This window comes from Tursiops truncatus, chromosome 3 (genome assembly GCF_011762595.2).
Source record: "Tursiops truncatus isolate mTurTru1 chromosome 3, mTurTru1.mat.Y, whole genome shotgun sequence".
NCBI lineage: Eukaryota > Metazoa > Chordata > Mammalia > Artiodactyla > Delphinidae > Tursiops > Tursiops truncatus.
In genome coordinates, this window is record NC_047036.1 from 31,456,896 (window position 1) to 31,476,190 (window position 19,295).

Here is a 19,295-nt window from a genome sequence, read left to right on the forward strand (position 1 = left end):
ATAGGCAAACCTGTGGAAACATGGATTAGTGGCTGAAAGTGCCATTGCTAATCTCTTAGGACCCCCTGCGTGGTGGACCTTCCACTGGGATGTGTTCTCTCTGTCTCTGAGTTCAGCAAAGCCTGTGAGACTTTGAAATACCAACAGCTCAGGGCCAAGGCACACTCCGTTTATTTGTGTCTGGGGAGACCAGTAACCTCACCCTATAATTCATCAGTTTCACCAAAGCCCCATTGCAGGGGAAAAGGGTGAGAGCAAAGAGCGGTCTCGTCCGGTGAATATGCACAGCGGTGCTAAGAATGTGACCTGAGTTTCACTCCAGGGAAGAGGATGTGAACAGGAAGGGGATTCCAGAGTGTCAGGGGAGGGAGGAAGCAGGAGGGGGGGGGGGGCAACTGCGGGGCCGAGATGGTGGAGCCGGAAGAAGCGGCAGAGAACTCTGGCCAGGACGACACAGCAGTACAATTCCACCACCTCCAGACACGATCACCCGCCCTTGGATTCCTGCCTGTGTAGCATTTTGTGTTGTGTTCTTCCTTACTCCGCTTTACTAGCAGCATCTCTCAACCTTGGCCGCACCTTAGAATCACCTGGGAAGCTTTTTAAAGTTACCGATGACTCCATTTCACCCACAGAGATTCTAGTTCACTCGATCTGGGGGGGCTTGGGCATGAGTATATTTCTTAACCCTCCCCGCCTCCACCTCGGGTGATTCTAACATGTAGAATTAGAACCCTAATTTTGTGGTTATTGGGACTTCTTTACGGCCTCACTGAATAGCCAGGTCTTCCAGAGACAGAGGAAGCTGCGTGTATAGTCTTATAAGCGATGCAGAGTGTCCCAAACACCAGATGTCATCACTTCAGTTCCTGTGTCGCTTACAAGACTATAGAAGCAGCAACCGGACTTTCTCTCTTTTGTTTAAAGCTCCCTCACTAGGCACAGTTCACATTAGCTGAGGAAAGCTGTAGAAGACCGAAAAGACGTTTTCTGAATTCCTGAATTTCTTTACATTTTCTTTCCTAAGATCATCCTGAATGACCGGACCATCCACGTGAAGCATGACTTCACGTGGGGCGTGAACGTGGAGAATGCAGCCCACCCCTGCGTGGGAGCCCCCTGCGCCCACGGGGGCAGCTGCCGGCCCAGGAAGGAGGGCTATGAGTGTGACTGCCCCTTGGGCTTTGAGGGGCTGCACTGCCAGAAAGGTACACCACGGGGAGGGTAGGGGGAGAGGGGACTCAGGTGCTGCTTCTGGGAGCAGAGGGAATGGACAGACCATTTGGGGGGCCAGTTGATAACCCCGGGACAGCCATACCAATTATTTTTATCAATGATGTCGATAGCATATTACATGATGAATTATATATAAACTACTGTAATTATTTAATAAGAATTAAAATGCTGAAACAGTTCTGTAAACAGTAAGTAAATAGTTTCCCCCCCCTTCCCCCAACCTACCATGGCTCCCTTCCCTGAGAATCCCCTCATGGTCTAGCAATCAAAAGGTTAACTCATAGGGAATTCCCTGTTGGTCCAGTGGTTAGGACTCAGCGCTGTCACCTCCGGGGCCCGGGTTCGATCCCTGGTCAGGCAGCCAAATGAAAAAGAAAGAGTTTAACTCATAATATGGGTAAGGGAGGTTTCCAGGACTCCTCCATCTGAGCCACTCCCAGAGCCTATCCTGACAGGTGGATGCCTGGGCTTTATAGACTGATAAAGATCTTGACTAACTATTTTTGACTCCTACCTGTGAATGCGGCCAGGAGAAATCTGAGACATCTTGCCAAGTATGGCAAAATCTGAATTGTACGTTCGTTGCTCCAAACAAAAATATGAATAACCTTCTGTAGACTATTTTCCATGCTGTATGTGTTTCCTCTGTACCTCCGTTTCCTCATTTGTAAAAATGGGAATAATAGAGCAATGTTGTCTAACACAGAGAATTGTAGCGTAGGTTAAACGAGGCAGCGCACATTCCTTAGAAGAATGCCTGGTAAGTACTCAACCGATATTAAACGTTATTATTCTTGGTGAGAAAAATAAAATGCACCAGCAAGTGCTGTGAGCCGCTCAGCTTTCAACCTGCCCTTGTGTGAAATCAGAGCAGGTCCCAGACCACAGGCCCTGCTGGCCTGAGCTTTCCACACCAGCTCAAGGAGGCGGAGGCCACGGCGGGTCCAGAGGAGGGCTGCGTTGTGCAGCTGTGTCATGTCGGGCCACGTGGGCCTTCTTGTTAGAATGCCAGGTGACTTCACCTGTCTGGGAACTAATTAGAAAAGGTAGACAGGTCTGAAGGAAAGAAGGCGGCCATCCTAAGCGAAGGAACGTGCTCTTTCTCTTTCCTATTTATTTCCAGGTTCCTGATTTTTATTAGAAGTGGGGCTTAGAGGAAAACAGGTGGCTATTTCGGGACATGGAGTGCTAGGAGAGGTTGTTTTGCAGCAGTCTTGGAAAATATGAAAGGTGCCCGTTTTCCAGCTGGAAGACTAATTAGTAGTACAGTGAAATGAATTTTGAAACCTGCATGGCAAATCATATGAAATCTATTTATTAACATAGCTCACCTTGGTGACGCACCCCCAGAGAAGAGGAACATTTGTGAATGAGCCTGATTGTAATTCTAAGAAGCACATCACTGTTTAGCTAATAGCAGGTACTTGAAGAGGTTCAGCTCGAGTGGCCCGTTCACTCAGAAAACCGGATCTGGATGTCACACATCAGCATTTGAATCTCCTAGGTCTTCAATTTCACTGCAGGCAACTTCAAGCTTGCTCCTGCCTTAAATGCTGACACTAATGGTCAATATATAAAGTCCAAGCTTAAGTGAACATTTAGCTCTGGGAATTAAAGGAGGAAGGAGAGGATAATTTGTGATCGTGTTAACCCTCCTTTCCTGTTACAGAACATGAGCCGTACAGATATAAAGTGCTCGCGTGTATAGCTTTGTAACTACAGGCTCGGGTTCAATGAGAAATAAATCTCCCCGGGATGAAGACTCAGATGGCTGAGGGCCTGGGCCTCCTGACGAGATCCAAGGGGATGGACAGTGGCAGGGGGGTTCTGGGGGGCTTTCAGGGCTCTTTTTCTTCAACATCCTAGGCTAGAGCCAAGATTAAAATCCAGGCAGAACATCAGCTGTCCTTGTGTTATGTCAGTATTTCCTTGTGCTTTGAAATAAAGATGATGTTTCTGGCAAAATGGCAACTGTTGCGAATCCTAAGAAGATTCGTATATAGGAGGTGTGGCCTGTGTCACATAACTTCTCCTGTTATATGGCTTGAGAGGATTAATGGGACTCTGGGTGCAGGTTAGGACTGTTAAGGACAATTTTTCCAGGCCCCAGCAGGCTCTCAGAGGTGCACAGTTACCAAACAGACTTTTGAGGTGAGCCTCTAGTCCTGAGTAAGGATTGGAAATAAAGGGAGGCGAGCTGGTTCCACAGAGATGCAGGAGAACGGTCTAAAAGTTGGGGTATATTCTTCATGAGAAAAACAAAGAATGGTTAGAAGCCATCCTTGGTTGTCAAAGAGGATCCTGTCTGATCCAGCAAGGTGATTCTTTTTTTTTTTTTTTTTTTTTGCGGTACGCGGGCCTCTTACTGTTGTGGCCTCTCCCGTTGCGGAGCACAGGCTCCGGACGCGCAGGCTCAGCGGCCAGGGCTCACGGGCCCAGCCGCTCCGCGGCACGTGGGATCTTCCCGGACCAGGGCACGAACCCGTGTCCCCTGCGTCGGCAGGCGGACTCTCAACCACTGCGCCACCAGGGAAGCCCTAGCAAGGTGATTCTTAGCCTCATATATTTAAGGGTTGTTTCCCTCCCTGATTAACAGATCATGCTTCAAAAGCACGAACCTTTCCTAGCACTCCCCACAGAAGTTAAACCAGCCCTTTTACAGTGGGCAGCATGTTGTAGAAATCCCCAGCGCCAGGCCTCCCCCAGTCCATACCAAGGCGTACCTTCTCCGTCAGGAAATTAGCTTCTGGGATCCTCAGTGAGTCTGGTTCTTTCTACCCTCCTCAGAGGCGAATTCCACTGGGACCCTAGTCAGGAGATTGGAAACTTGTTCTCACCTCTTGGTGGTGCAGACAGGCTGGGGCCAGAAACTCAGACAAATCCTGGAGCGGTCCAGGCTCCCAGACCATCAGAACATTGACGGTGTTTTGGGACACCCATCCTGCCCTTTGTCTCTGGCAAAATCAGAGGCAGGAGCAGAGCCTGAGCCCAGATGGAGGTGGGTACCGGGCTCCCACTGAAATGCAGAAAAGTGAGCCTCTCTGTCCCCAACCGGGGCAGGAGGATCCAGAGGGTCTTCCAACTCCCAGCCGCGACTCCAGGTGCCAGCAAAACCCACAGGGCTTGGTGGTCCCCTCACCTTCCATTTGGGGGCTGTCACTCTTAGGTGCCTTCTTCCACCTCAAACTTCAGCACCCCATGCTGTACCCCAGTACCGATGCCCTTTTCTCACCTCACCAGAGGGGTGTCAAAAATCCGCCCTCTGGGCTTCCCTGGTGGCGCAGTGGTTGAGAGTCCGCCTGCCGATGCAGGGGACACGGGTTCGTGCCCCGGTTCGGGAAGATCCCACGTGCCGCGGAACGGCTGGGCCCGTGAGCCATGGCCGCTGAGCCTGCGCGTCCGGAGCCTGTGCTCCTCAACGGGAGAGGCCACAACAGTAAGAGGCCCGCGTACCGCAAAAAAAAAAAAAAAAAAAAAAGCCGCCCTCCTCAAAAAGATACTCGCCATCCTTAGAGATTTCTGTCTTCTTTCTCTCTGCTCTCATCCACATTTACCCACCTGTGTCCCAGTCCCTTAGGGCTCTTGTATTTAAGTTACTAACGAGTTAAAGCAGAGTTCCACGAAGCATGTGTAAAAGTTTAAGCTCCAAGGAATACTGATGGCTGTTTTGCTCTCACACAGACAGCATACATTCATAGGCACAAAATGGGAGGGGGCTTCTGGGGTCAAATAAATCTGGGTAATCCTGGGTGAACAAACCACTGTCTCTTCTGTGGGACCTTTCAGAGCATTTGCTATGTTCTGCGTGTCCAAGACAGGGGTGCAGGATGCAGCTGTTTCATCCTGGGGTTCCTGCAGCCTGTAGCAGACAGGCCATGAGCCGGGTCCTCCTTTCCCTTCCCTGCATTCGAGTTTGGGCTCAGACCATGCAGGACCCTGTAGGCCACTAGATGGGGTTGTTTCTCTGTAGCAGCTGAAGCTGCTCTACACTCACTCCCGACACCAAAAGCTAATGGTTTAGGTCACACATTTGTCAGGGATGCGCAGTCCTCAGAGATGGGAACCTGCCTGGTCCATACTGATCTCCCACATTCTGGACATTTTATGTTGTGTCTAGTGAATTCACATCGTATTGCTGGGTGTGATTTGGGTGATTCTTTTGGCCGGGGAGAGGGGTCCCAGTGCGTAAAACACATAACATCATTAAGTATGGGCTATAATTTAAGAAAACTCAGTATGCAAATCACAAGTAAATAAAACATAGAAATTGTGCATACTACAGGGAATTTGTTTTCTTTTGATGGTGTATCATAAACAATGGAAAATTTGGGGGGGTGTTCAACCTAGATGTTCATGTTTAGATAGCTGAAGACTGGTAGTGTTGAAAAACATTTTTTTGCTGTTCTTTACTTTACGGCTGCAGAGTCAGTTTCATGGAACCGAGACATCTGCTCCAAGTAGAGCTGTCCAGCAGTGGAGGGTGCTGCCCTATGGGCGAGAGAGCTACCCTTTGTGGAAGGTGTTCCCTGGGGCTGGATGGCCATCTCTCAGGGGGTTGTTTGTTGAGAGGAGTCCTGGCTGCTGAGAAAGCTAGGTTACTACTACACCCCAGGTCCTTCCTTCACTGGTCCTGGGACTATGAAGGAGCCAGCAAGCTCCCCTTAACTCGTCATATGGTCCATTGGGAATTTCAAGTCCCTGCAGTGGAAAATGCTTTGCCTAGCTTGCAGGCTATTCATTGGGGGTATTATCTGTGTCACCAGAGGGCACGAGCTTTTAGGTCTACATGTGAGGAAGCACCAGAAACACTTTTCGACGAGTGCCTTTGCCACAGAGAAAAAGACAATGTAGAAGAAATTAGATATAAAGGGTTAGGGCCAAATATAGTTTTGCTGACAGTATTTAAACAAACCACAAAGGGCCAGAAAGGGCTAGATGGTCACTTCTAGCTGTAATGTTGTAGGACGGAGTTAATATTTATCCACATACGCTGACGACACTGAGTGTATTTTCACCATTTTTGTATTCCGCGGTGTCATTTCTAGAGCGTTCCCCTGCTCTTTGTTAATCCCCACGTCACCAGGGCTCTGGAACATTGCAAAGGGGGTGGGGTGGGAATGAGGGTGATAGTTTCCACTACGGAGAGAAAAAAGAGGCAGCTGGCTGGCTTATCATGCCTTTTTCACACATAGCCTGGAAACAAGAAAATAAATGGTCATTGACAAGGTAAGTAACTTTAACAAGGAATTTCTCCAGGTTTAGATTAAATGGGGACTGTCAGCACAAGCTCAGGGGAGCCTCAGAGTGTCAGACAATTTCTTACATACATCTTCTTGGTCCACCACCACCTGTGCCTCCACTCGTGAGCTGGGACTGGGGAGGTGTGTTGGGTGACTTGGTGCTCACCATGCAGATTTCCAGTGGTTCCTGTTGGGCATCAGATTCACATTCCGTAAGAGGAATGTGAATTCCTGCAGGGCTGCACGAGGGCAGCAAGGCTGGTTCCCAGAAATCTGCAACCAAAGTAATTGGGATTTTACAATGACTGTGAGATTCTGACCTTCCCTGTTCTGTTTCATGCTGGCACCTGGCAGAGTGTGGGAACTACTGCCTCAATAGTAAGTACAGTGAGTCCTGTGTACAGTGCCCTGAGAAGCTGTGACAGTGCCCTGGGCTCATGCCAAGGCAGGCTGCGGGCACAGTGCAGGCCAACCACCTGCAGAGGTAATGAGGGGGACACACCTCCCAGGGTGGTGGGCATCCTCCCTCCAAAATCGCCGGCCCTGGGAACACACTTGTCCCCCAGCTGGACCTCGGGAAGCCCTGAGCTCCTGAGCTGGGGGGCTTAGCAGGCACCTGGACGGGGGTCCTACAACACCCCTTTGAGGGTCCAGGTGCAGAGCGTGCCCTGAGCATTTCAAGGAGTCCAGGGGAATGAGGACTATTGGCCACAGACCCAACAGCGGGGACAGGCCCTGCCTGAGGCTCAGCCTAACCCAGCAGGGGCGCCGGGCTGATGTTCAGCTCTGGGTGGGATAGTCTCTCCTCCTGTCTCAGCACTAGCAGCCTGCAGTCCGGGGCCTGCCAGCCCAGCTAAGAGCTCTCCTGCCCTCCTGCATTTCCGCACTCTTACTTCTCATCCCCCCTTCTGGCCCTCTCCTTTCTATTTCTGCTCCTCTGGGTGTCTCTCCCAGCCTCACCTTTCCCATCCCCCTCTCCTTCCCCTGCCCGGGGCTGCCACCCATTTTTACACCTTCTCCACGGTTTTCTTTTCTCTTCTTCTGGCGTCTACTTTCCCCTTCTTCTTCCCTCTTCCCACCATCTTTCTGCTCATGTCATTTTGCATCTTTTTCCTTCTCTCGACTTCCTTTTCTTCCTTCTTCCTCCTACTCGCTTTAAGCACAGGAAGATAGGCCTGTGGTACAGCCCAGAATTTAAGATGCAAGAGCTGTTCACTCCAGTCTCTAAAAGGTGCTCCGGTCAGCAGGCCCTTGTCTTGGGCTATGCTGCCTCAGAGGACAGTGAAGCAATTTCTTAGTTACCTCAGAAACTGTCTTTAACATTTTTTACTTCTGTTCTGCATTTCTTGTTTTCTTTCTCTCTCCCTTCCTCCTTTCCTTCGTTCCTTTATTTTTTTATGAAGAGAATGGGAGCATGCTGTGGTGACCTGCTAACATAGGAACCTATATTTGGGGGCCCAACGTCATTGGGTTTTGTGTTTTGCTTTCCTTCCTTCCTTCCTTCCCTCCTTCCTTCTTTCTTTTAATGTTTAGAAGTTGAGTTTAAACTCTCCTGTCATTTGTAGTGTCAATAATTGTACGTTTTCTCCCTTGGGTATAGAGTCCTTAGTTCAATGTCTTTGTACCAACAGCATATTTTTGTGAAACTAGAACTCGTTTTATAAGCTGGCTTATTCTCTCTCGTTTTGCACATTTCTTTAAACATGAGATTCACTCTACCTTAATTTATTTAAACTGCCATTTGTGCCTTTCTAAAGAGAAGAGAGATATTGCTATAATCTCTTTAGAAGAAATGCCCTAAATTATCCCTAATTTGTGACACCAAACACAACTCCTTAGCCTATTCTTTTACTGACTGTATGGAAGAAGGAGATTCCTCAAGAACACAAAGATGAGAAGTTGGGAGGAAGGAAACACGCCTCTAAAATATTGAAAAATAAAAAGCGGGCTCAGGGCCAGAACTGGGGAGAGTCGGTCTGGCTCATGGTCTATTGTTTTCTTAGCTGTATGATCTTGGGCAAATCCTTGATGATTTTATGCCTCAATTTCCTAGTCTATAAAAATGGGTTGTTTCCCTGGTGGCGCAGTGGTTGAGAGTCCGCCTGCCGATGCAGGGGACACGGGTTCGTGCCCCGGTCCGGGAAGATCCCACATGCCGCAGAGCGGCTGGGCCCGTGAGCCATGGCCGCTGAGCCTGCACATCCGGAGCCTGTGCTCCGCAACAGGAGAGGCCACAGCAGTGAGAGGCCCGCGTACCGCAAAAAATAATAATGATAAAGTAAAAATATAAAAATGGGAACAATCAAACCCTCCCATCCCCCCACCCCCACCCCCGCTCCTTCCTGTGATTGTGGTGAAAATCTTGTGAAATACAACACCGGAAGGTGATTTGCAAACAATTGTCAAAGCCTCATCCCCTCTGCTTCACCAGTGTCTGAGGTCATGGCTGAAAGGGCTCTGGACCAGATTGGCTTCAGCTAGAGAAATCCTGGTGGGTTTTGTTGGGGGGATTGTTTTCTCTGCCTCCCTTGGAGAACAGGGTTATCCCCAGCTGCTCCTCGCATGGCCCAAGACCTGCCCTTTGGCTTCCAAGAATAATTGGGCACAGTTCAAGTTTTGGCATATTACAAGGCCTTCTCGGCAGTGCTGAGACCGATAGGAGTGACGCCAGCCCCAGAGAGGGGACAGCAGGGAGATGCCAATTACAGGCCATCAGGCCGGGCAGTCCCAAACCAGGCCAAGTGCCTGTACAGCCAAGAGGAAGGGGCCGCCAAGTTGATAAATGTCCTGCTTCCAGGAACTGGCTTTCTTTGTATTTTCCCGCCACGTGGTGGAGTGTAGGGGTCAAGAGAGCCATGTAGCATGTAACCTCCATTTTCTGTTCTGTCTCAGCCATCACAGAAGCCATTGAGATCCCTCAGTTTATCGGCCGCAGTTACCTGACATATGACCATCCGGATATCCTCAAGAGGTAAGAAGCTTCCACAGGCACCTTCCTTATCTCCTGGTCGGTCAATTTCTCAATATCTTTCCCAGAGCTTTTCCTTATCTTCCGTGCCAGAAGATAGTTCTCCAGAAAGGCACGAGAATTTAGCCATAGTCCCAGAGGGGAAAAAACATACAAAATAAACATAGAAACTAGAACAAAAACAACACAAAAAACAAACTCAAAAATGCAACCTTTGAAACAAGCCCATGACAAACAACCCAAAGCCTTTCTGGTCCAAGGGACGTTTCCCAGAGAAAGGGACGTGCCCGGCCCCGGGATTTCCAATATTCAGGCTTTGAGAGGCAGTGAGAACTTGATGCTCCCGAAGCCAGGGTTATATGAGTCCGATTCCCCAGCAGGGCAGTCAGCGTGATGCTGCTCTGTGGCCATGGTCTGAAGAAGCCAGCCGAGGAAGGGTTCTGGGGCAGACAACAGACAACCAGACAACAGCCCCAGGTCCGTGTCCTACTTTGCGTCTCCATCGACGAGGTCCACTGTCCTCTTCAGGCTCTTTCCAGTTCGGTGGGGGGCTCCTCAGCTCTCTTCACGTGGATACAAGAGCATGATCTAAGGAGATGCCTGAGTCACAGCTGTGGCTTTTAATCGCTGGTGGCAGATGCTCCAGCCCGCTCCGGGCTCCAAGCTCCTGGTCTGGAATAGCCTATTTTGTACGACATGGGAAAGACTGGCTCTAGGCAAAGTCTTCGATCTAGTGAAGCTTGGCTTTGACGCTTTCAGTTTACCCTTTTCTCTTTCTTTTCCTTCCCCCCTAGCTCTTTGTAGTTTAGAGAGTGCCATCCCTCACCCTACCACCAGCACAATCATTCTAGAATGTTCCCATCCTCTTCAGGTTGATCACATCTTCACAGACTAAGGCAATGCTTTAAGCCAAAGGCATGCAGTTCTTAGGGTGGAACTTGGTGGCTTTTCGAGGAACAAAAGAGGTTGAGAGACATTTTCCTAGGGCACTGGATGTCCCTGGTGACTCTGAACACACACCAGACAGACAGGGCTTTGTTTCTCTACTCTTATGTTGTGTTTATCAAGGTTGTCTTGCATGGGCCTTAGGCAAAATAGATTCCCAGCCAAGAAACCCTCTTCTTTCTTCAGCCCTTTCTCCCCAGAGATGGAAGGGTGTTCAGTCCCCAGAAACTGGGAGCGTGTGAACAAGGCCCAAGTTTCTAGCCCCCTGGTGCTTAGTGAGAGGCACTGGGTGGTTGGGAGCAGAGGGGTTTGGTGAAAGGAGGAGGTGCAGTGCCCCAAAGCAGAAAGCCCAGTGGCACCTGTGTGCATATAGGTAGGTGCATGTACGTGTGCATGTGTGTGAAGCTGCAGGTAAAAGTCAAGCTCAGGGTCTGCTTCAGTTAGATGCCTTCGGCTGCAAGTAACAGGAAACTCAGCTCAACATGTCTTAAATGTGGAGGGTATTTATTATGTCACATAACAAGCTGTCCAGACTTAGAATGGATCCTGAGTTGATTAATTCAGATAATCAACGGTATTATTCAAAGACCCATTTTCCTGCCTTGTTATCCTCATCTTATTTTCCAATGGTTATACCCTTTGTGGTTATAAGATAGTTGTTCATAAATGCTCATTAAATGGCTGTAAATCATGGCAATATCCCATGCAAGTAAAAAAAACTTTTTATTTTCATGTGACTCTATTAAAAAGGAAAGGAGTCTTTTCTAGAATCCTCCTGATAAATTTCCTCTGTCTCATTGGACAACGGTGGGTCACATGCCCACCCCTAAACCAGTCACTGCAAGAGAAATGGAACCATCGTGATTGGCTTGTACCAATCAATGTTTCCAAGGCAAGTGAGGGAAAGAAGGAAACTTGAACAGAAGACGGGGAAAGCAGCTCTCTAGGGAACAGCCCGGGGCTGGATTGCTCTGCACCTGGCCTGGTGAAGCAGTCAGTATCATGGACCCTGCTCCTCGCCCACCACTCTGAGACCCTGCCTGGGGAGGGCAAACTTGATCTCCTCCTGTCTGGCTCAGGCTCTGGGAAGACTTAGACAGAAGTCCCCTCCACTGTTCACTACTGAATGCACTCTGCACTCCAGGCCGTGATCGTGAGACAGAGGGATGGTGCACGTGACAGGAAAATGGATAAAGAGCTTTTTCCAGTAGTGCCATCTTAGGAGCAATATTAAATTATGTTTACTCTCATCTCACCTTTTATTTAAGGACCTCATGGTTGCTTTTCTTCCTATTGCAGATGAAACACTGGTCACTTTCTAGGGAAACTGGATCTGTGAACTAGTCTCTTCCCAAGAATTGTTAAGAACATCCCAGAACTGATAGGGACACAGAATCACGTGAGCCTATTCCCAGCCAAAGCTGTAGGGCCGGGACCTGACCTTCCTGACCACCCCTTCCTTCCTCTCATCTTCCTGTTCCTCTCCACCCTGTTTTTGCCCCAACACCCCTCGAGACCATTATCCCATCACCTTCTTTCCAGACAAGGCACCTTCCTTGTCTGACACTCTGCCCCTTGTCCAGTCATTCCTCCTCTGCCCTCAAGGATGTCACCTCCAGAGATAGCCATCCACAGCCACGATCATAGCCCAGAGCAGCTGCCAGCTTGAACCTCTTGGTAATTAAGGAAACCACTTCCTTTTGAGGAATAGGGGCACTTTCCCAAGGACCCGTGAGTGGTAGGACAGGAAAGAGGGAAGACTTGAGGTGTGTGTTGGGGGTGCAGGCTGGGACCATGGCCTTGGCCACAGTCTGGCTGATCTGTGACTCATCAAATGCTCTCTTGTGGCATTTGACCACACCTGGGGAGAGAGACAGACTCCAAAGTGCAGAATGAGGAGGTCAGACCTTTAGACCCATGGCATGACCTGTGGTGGTGATGCCTTTTCTAATCTCCTGGTAGCAAGAGTCAGAAATGTCAGATTATCCTCATAATTGGCAGAGGAATCTGGGATTCCTCAGGAATGAATGTTGGTGGAGACTGGTTGATCTGATGTCATTATTTGTGTATTTCCTCCAGGGTGTCAGGATCCAGATCAAATGTATTCATGAGGTTTAAGACAACTGCCAAAGACGGCCTGTTGATGTGGAGGGGAGACAGCCCCATGAGACCCAACAGTGACTTCATTTCCTTGGGCCTTCGGGACGGAGCCCTGGTGTTCAGGTAACCCCTACTCCAGCTGCTTTCTACATCACCTTGCAATTTTTCTCAGACGGTACAGATCACGCCGAACAGAGGGTTGCAGGGGGAGCCAGAGCGCAGTCTGCTAGAATGAACAGCTGCCTGCAGCTCCGAGTTAATTTGAGGCTCCTGGTCTTTCTTTCCAATATCCATCCCTAGAGCAGCAGTTGGTCAGCTATGGCCTGACGGCCAAATCTGGCACGCCACCCATTTTTGTAAATGAAGTTTTATCGGAATGCTGCCACCCTCATTCATTTACGTATTGTCAGCGACTGCTTTCATGAGACAGTGATACGCTTGAGTAGGTTCAATAGGGACTGTATGGCAAAGCCTGAAATATTTATTATCTGGCCCTCCAGAGGAAAGTTTTGCGACTCCTGTTCTAGTATGTTCCTGCCATATACTCCCCACTTACAAATTAGGAAGTAGTCGGAAGAGGACGTTGATCCTGCCAAGCACGGACTCGGGCATTCGGCCCAGCGCTCTCCAGCTCAGGAAGATCTGAAGATTCAGTCTAGAGACCTTTCTTTATATTCTGACTCTGCTCCCTATTCACTCTGGAGCCTTGGGAAGGAGAATGCCTGCTTTGTCCGATCTCCCACTGCAAAGAACAAAGCACAGATTCATATCTCCATAGGGCAACCCAACATTTGGATTTTTAAAAGTGCTTCTTGGGTGATAACGGATGAGCCAGTTCCAGAAGTTCTAACATCTTTTACGTCGGTTTAGACTGCTCTCAGATTTGTCAAGTGGGTTCCTATGAAGTAGCTAAAGGATTACCTGGATGACTTCTCGCCACCAGAAGCTGGGTGGCAGCTGGGTGCTAGCGGGATTCCCGAGGGGCAGGCGCCAGCTGTGTACTATGAAAAAGCTTCTCTACAGATTGTGATGGTACAGCCTCACTTGAGGTTAGAAATATCTCGTTTAGACCAGTGATCCTCAAATTGTGGTCTCCGGACCCGCAGCATCAGCATCTCCTGGGAACTTATGAAAAATACAAATTTTCAGGCTCCACCCCTGACCTACTGAACCAGAAAAATTCTAGAGGTGGGAACCAGCAATCTGTTAACTGTTTCTCCACGTGATTCTGACGCCTGCTAAGGTTTGAAACCCCTACTCACCATCTGTTCCATGGGGACAGGAATTTCTCTGGCTTTTCCTTCTTTAATCCCCCCTCTGGTGACTAGCACGAGTGTTCATTAAATGATATGGAATTAATTGGAATTGAAATAGACGAAAGTGAGAGCGGAACTGCAGAGAAGATGAAGGCTTAATTGTGGGGCTTCAGTGGGTCATGCGCTGGGATTGCTGACAGCCAGGGTAGAATGCTATGTCTTTGCAATTCGAATAAAAGGCATTTCGAAAGGAAATGTCACTTGTCCAACAGCACGCTTGCCCCTACCCAGCAGAGTGTGCTCAGCGATGTGACCCTATGGTTGTTGAGGACTTTGGGGTGCCACGTGTGGTTGAAAGCTGGAGAGAGCAGTTCTCACCATCTCCGTCCCCTCCCCCCGGGCCCTGAGGTCAAATGCTGAGCTCTTCACACCCCAGTTTCAGGCTGGCTGCCGCAAAGCCATTTTCTTGTGGTTTTCCTGTGGTTAACCTCGCCAAGGCCTCAAGTACTTGATTGTGCCCAGAAAAAGGAACTGAAACAGTAGCTCAGCCGTGGGTGGGAGGCCCAACTTCCCCCTAAACCGCCAGCGAAAACCCAGCTGGACGGGGAAGCTCGATCTGCTCGGGACCCCTCACAGCCCCCGCTGGCTCTCACACCCGGCCCTGGGCAGACCCCCAGGCCCCCGGGCACCCTTCTTACAACTCCACGCCATCCCGATGTATTTCTTTTCTTACCATCTCTTTCTCAGGTTTCTGGAAATAGGCCCCGTGTTTTCCTCTTTAGCCTGGAGTTCTGGCTGTGCTCTGCGTAAAGGGCACAGCACTCAGTCTCCACCGGAGGCAGGCAGACATCTGAACTCTTCCCTGGGCCCCAGGCCCGGCGCGGCTGCTTTGCTGCGTTTCCTGCCTCTGGGCAGCCACTGCCCCCAACATTACTCACCCAACAACACAGATGTATGGAAGCCCTGCGGGAGGCTGGGCACAGAGAGGAATCAGAGTGTGGCCACTGGTTTGAAACTGTCAGCATACAGAGAGTCAGCTGCGGGGCTCATGTTAGAGGTTACTGGATTCCTGGGCCCACACCCAGAGATGCTGGTGGAGGAAATCCCGCTGAGCGCCAGAATCTCATTGGAAGCCATCAGGAACCACCACGCCCTGAGAAACAGGGTCTGAAGTGGTCACAAGCATGGGCTTCAGAGTCAGACGTGCCGGATTCCCACGGCCACGTGATCTCCTGCAAGTTACCGACCTCCGTAAAAGGAAACGGTTGGTCATGAGGACTGAATGAGTTAATTCATAGAAAGGCCTTAGTGCAGGGCCTGGTATATCTAGTTATTAGTGATAATGATCATCCCTGATCGGGTGTTTTCTATGTTCTAAAAACTCCGATCGCTAACATATGTCAGGAAGTTGGCCCGATATATCTACTAAATAAAATGTAGCTATTATTATTTTTATGGTTGTTATTATTCTGAAGAAGGCCCTGCCCTCAAGCAGCTTACATCAGTGGAACCTAGAGAGTGAACTGGTTGATTGGGTAGATGAACCATTTTTGAGGTTTTGGTGTTTGATCCAGGTCCAAAGCAAACAGTAGGAAACCTAAGATAATACAATATAATCTCAGCTTTCTTCACCTAAATGCTTGTCCTTTTGCTAATTTAGAGCTCAGAGCACTTCAACCAGAGAATAAGGAAAAACAGTGGAATTCTAAACGAAACAATTATGTATGGTTTTGGTGCAAGCTGAAGTAAAAGAAAGGGAATCAGCGTGCTCAGCGATGAGTGTGGTTTTTGCTGTTTGTTTCGTTTCATTTTGTTTTATGATTATGTTTAGGGCATGAAGCCAGGTGTGTGAATATCACTTCACGGGCGATCTTTCCCGCTAATTTTCCATGTGACCTTGATAACATTTTCATGCAGCAGAGAAAGGAAAGCAGTCTGACATTAGCAGAGTACCCTGTGCTATACTTTAAAGGAGGCCTAAGTATAAGGACCCCACCTGATGGCATTTCCTGGTGGCCCGCCTTGGTGCTCAGCCTCCTAGCCTTCCGTGAGCACCAAATTGAGTAGGTACTCTTGGATCAGGTTAACCGATTCACGCTAACCGGATGCACAGGACGTTGATAGAGAAACCAGGTGTGCATTTATTTGTTCATTTATTCGTTCATTCACATGTTTTTACCTTTTTGAAAAAATTGAGGTATAACTAAGTGAAGTGAGTCAGAGAAAGACAACTATTATACGATATCACTCGTATGTGGAATCTAAAAAAAACGTGATGCGAATGAACTTACCTACAAAACAGAAACACACTCACAGACATAGAAAACAAACTTATGGTTACCGAAGGGGAAGGGGGTTGGGAGGGATAAATTAGGAGTTTGGGATTAACAGATACACAGTTCTATATATAAAATGAACAACAAGGTCCTACTGTATAGCACAGGGAACTATATTCAATATCCTGTAATAGCCTATAATGGGAAAGGATCTGAAGAAGCATATACGTAGACTGGTGTACACTTCACTGTACACCAGAAACTAATGCAACGTTGTAATTCAACTATACTTCAATTTTTAAAAATTGAGGTATAATTTACATAAAGTGCAAAATACTAGGTGTACAGCTCAATACATTTTTAAACATGTAAACACCCGTGTAACCACCACCCAGAACAAGGTATAGAACATTCCCCCACCCACACCCAGGAAGGCTCCCTCATGCCCTCTCCCAACGAAGGCAACCACTAATCTTGGTCATTTATTATTTAAAAGAAAGAGAAGTTCCAGGGTGATGTATCAGGTGTCTGGGGGAGCAGGAGGTTATTCGGAGGGTCTGAAATCAGAGAGAGTTGGGGGGGGGTTGGAGAGTCAGGCCAGAGATGTGCCAACTGGGCCACGCCACCACCTGCAGTGACGGCTGGACTCCTGTCTGCTGGGTTCAGCGTTTGCTCCCTTGAATGCAGTCTGGCTCATTGCATGAACAGGCGTGTTATCAGGCTGGAGAACAGAAGAAGAAGGCCCGGCCTTCGTCCGAACACAACTGAAAAGGTTTCCATTCACTTGATTACAATCACATTCCAGTCTAGTGCCACTGCAGCTATACCCAAGTCACCTTGATTCTGACACCTGGGTGTTTCTGGACGTTCTGGTTACATATTTACAGCCTGTTGGTTTACTCTCACACATGACTACTCTTCCAGGAGAGGCTCGATGAGTTTATCTCTTGGCGGCAACTTTCTCCTATTGCTGGCTCCCCCAGGTTGTATTGTTTGATGCTATATCCAAGCTGCATTAAGTACTGCGTATATTTGGGGCAGTGGGCTTATTTGCTTGGCTCCTACTCTGTGCTGTGCTCTTTACATATGTTACCTTACTGAATCTTCCCTAAGACCCTTCAGGGAAGGTATTATTACCCCATTTCACAGATTAGAAAATTTAGGCTCAGAGAAACGAAGCAAATTGCCCAAGATCACAGAACTAGTAATTGGCGAGGCTGGGAATTGAGGCAGATTCATCTAATCCAAGTGTCTAGGCGCCTTCCATCACCCCGTTCTGCCTCTCATAAAAGCCCACATAGTAATTCAGCTACATTTCTGCCAACCAGCTCTCAGCCCTTCCTTATACTCATTCATTTCTTCAACAAGCATTTGGCCACTAAATAATGAAATCTGAAAATTCCACCTCCAGGCTGCTTCGTACAAGGAGACACTTGATGTGGGAAAATTCATTAGAAAACAGTGGAGTTTTCTGGGTCAGAGCAACATCTTTGTCTCCGAGTTTGTCAAGTCACCCGAGTTCTATTCTTGGTTAAATGTCGATGGGCTGTGTGACTTCTTTGAGCTCCAGTATTAAAGAAAGGACCCATAGTGCTTCCCTGGGGAAAGCCAAAGCTTTCTATTTTTGCTCCTTTCTTATACTGAGTGCATGCAAGAGCTCAGTGACTAATGCGGGTTTCCTCTCAATATTCCTATGTCTTGGCCAACGAGCTAAAGGAGAGACATGTCCTCTTACAAGATGAGGAGAGGGTTGTCCAGGTGGAATACATTTTCCTTCAAAAGCATGATTACATAGGCTTTATTATTTTATCAAGGGGAGGTCTAGGCAGCTGGCCCAGTGCCCGGCCTAGAATCGTCACTCACCAAATATTTGTTGTATTGAATTAAATTAGAATAATTGAATGAACACTGAAATAAGAGGGTTATTTCTCTCTGGTAAACAACATATGCATGTCTTCTGATCCCCTTAGCGTATCACAGTATCTGGCAACTGAAATAGGAAATAGAAAGCTACCGAGTAAAATGTGGCAGGGTCGGGGGCAGGGAAGACACCAAGTTCAAGTCCTATACGTTAGCTCTGAGATTTTAGGCAACTTCCCGTAAATTCTTTGGGGCTCAGCTTGCTCTGCAATGTTTCGCTCTGTTTTGTCTTTTGAAAAGTAAAAACACATGTATTAGTTTCTGAGGACTGCCATAATAACTCACCACAAATTGGGTGACTTAAAGCAATAGAAATGTATTCTCGCACAGTTCTGGAGGCTAGAATTTCAACCTGGAGCTGCTGGCAGGGTGTCTTCTTCCTGGGAGCTCTGAGGGAGTCTGTTCTATGACTGTCCCCTGGGTTCTGATGGTTGCTGGCAATCCTTGGTGTTCCTTGGCTTAGAGATGCAATGTTCCAGTCCCATCTTCATGTGGCGTTCTTCTCCGTATGTCTTTGTCTCTGTGTCAGAATCTCCGCTTTTTATAAGGACACCGGTCATATTGGATTTAGGGCCTCCCTAACCCCATATAACCCCCGTATAACCCCTCTTAACTAATTACATATGCAAAGACCTTGTTTCCAAATAAGGTCACATTTTGAGATTCTGGGTGGACATTAATTTTGGGGGATACTATTCAACCTAGTATTGATACAACACATTACAAACGATAAAGCCCTTTTGTTCCTTATACTCTAATACTGTACATAGAGCCTAAAATAAATCAACCTTGAGGACATTATGCTAAGTGAAAAAAGCCAGTTACAAAGAGACAAACACTGTATGACCCTACTTATACAAGGTACCTAGGGCAGTCAAATTCATAGAAACAGAAAGAATTGTTGTTGCCAAGGGCTGGGGGAGGGCGAAATGGCAAGTTGTTTAATGGATAGAGGGTTTCAGTTTTACAAGATGAAAAAGTTCTGGAATTGGTTGCATAGCAATGTGAATGTACTTAACACTGAACTGCACACTTAAAAATGGTTAAGGCTGTAAACTTTACCACAGTTAAAAATAAAAAACCAGTTTGGGTCACTCATGGCCTAATCTGGGGACCTAGTGTCTTTATAACATTGTTTTGTGTTGTGTTAAAGAAACTACATCCTGAGCTCCAAAGAACTTTCACAGTGAGAATCATTTGTGAACGACCGTCGGTGTGTACATCAGTGTTTGATTCCGTTCTCTGTCTTGTTCTTCTCCGACGCCTTTAGCTATAACCTGGGCAGTGGTGTAGCATCCATCACGGTGAACGGGTCATTCAGTGACGGTCGGTGGCACCGAGTCAAGGCTGTTCG

The 19,295-nt window shown here is 48.1% G+C and overlaps 1 protein-coding gene across 2 annotated transcripts in view; it reads left to right on the forward strand.

Annotated features, from left to right (window-relative positions):
• EGFLAM (EGF like, fibronectin type III and laminin G domains) overlaps positions 1 to 19,295 on the forward strand; it is a 170,377-nt gene that overhangs the window by 147,460 nt on the left and 3,622 nt on the right. For both annotated transcript variants that reach the window (XM_019930125.3, XM_073802068.1), the window contains 4 exons: positions 1,028 to 1,208; positions 9,369 to 9,447; positions 12,469 to 12,612; positions 19,212 to 19,295. In XM_019930125.3, coding sequence (XP_019785684.1) covers positions 1,028 to 1,208; positions 9,369 to 9,447; positions 12,469 to 12,612; positions 19,212 to 19,295 — 488 coding nt within the window. The remainder of the gene's footprint in view (positions 1 to 1,027; positions 1,209 to 9,368; positions 9,448 to 12,468; positions 12,613 to 19,211) is intronic.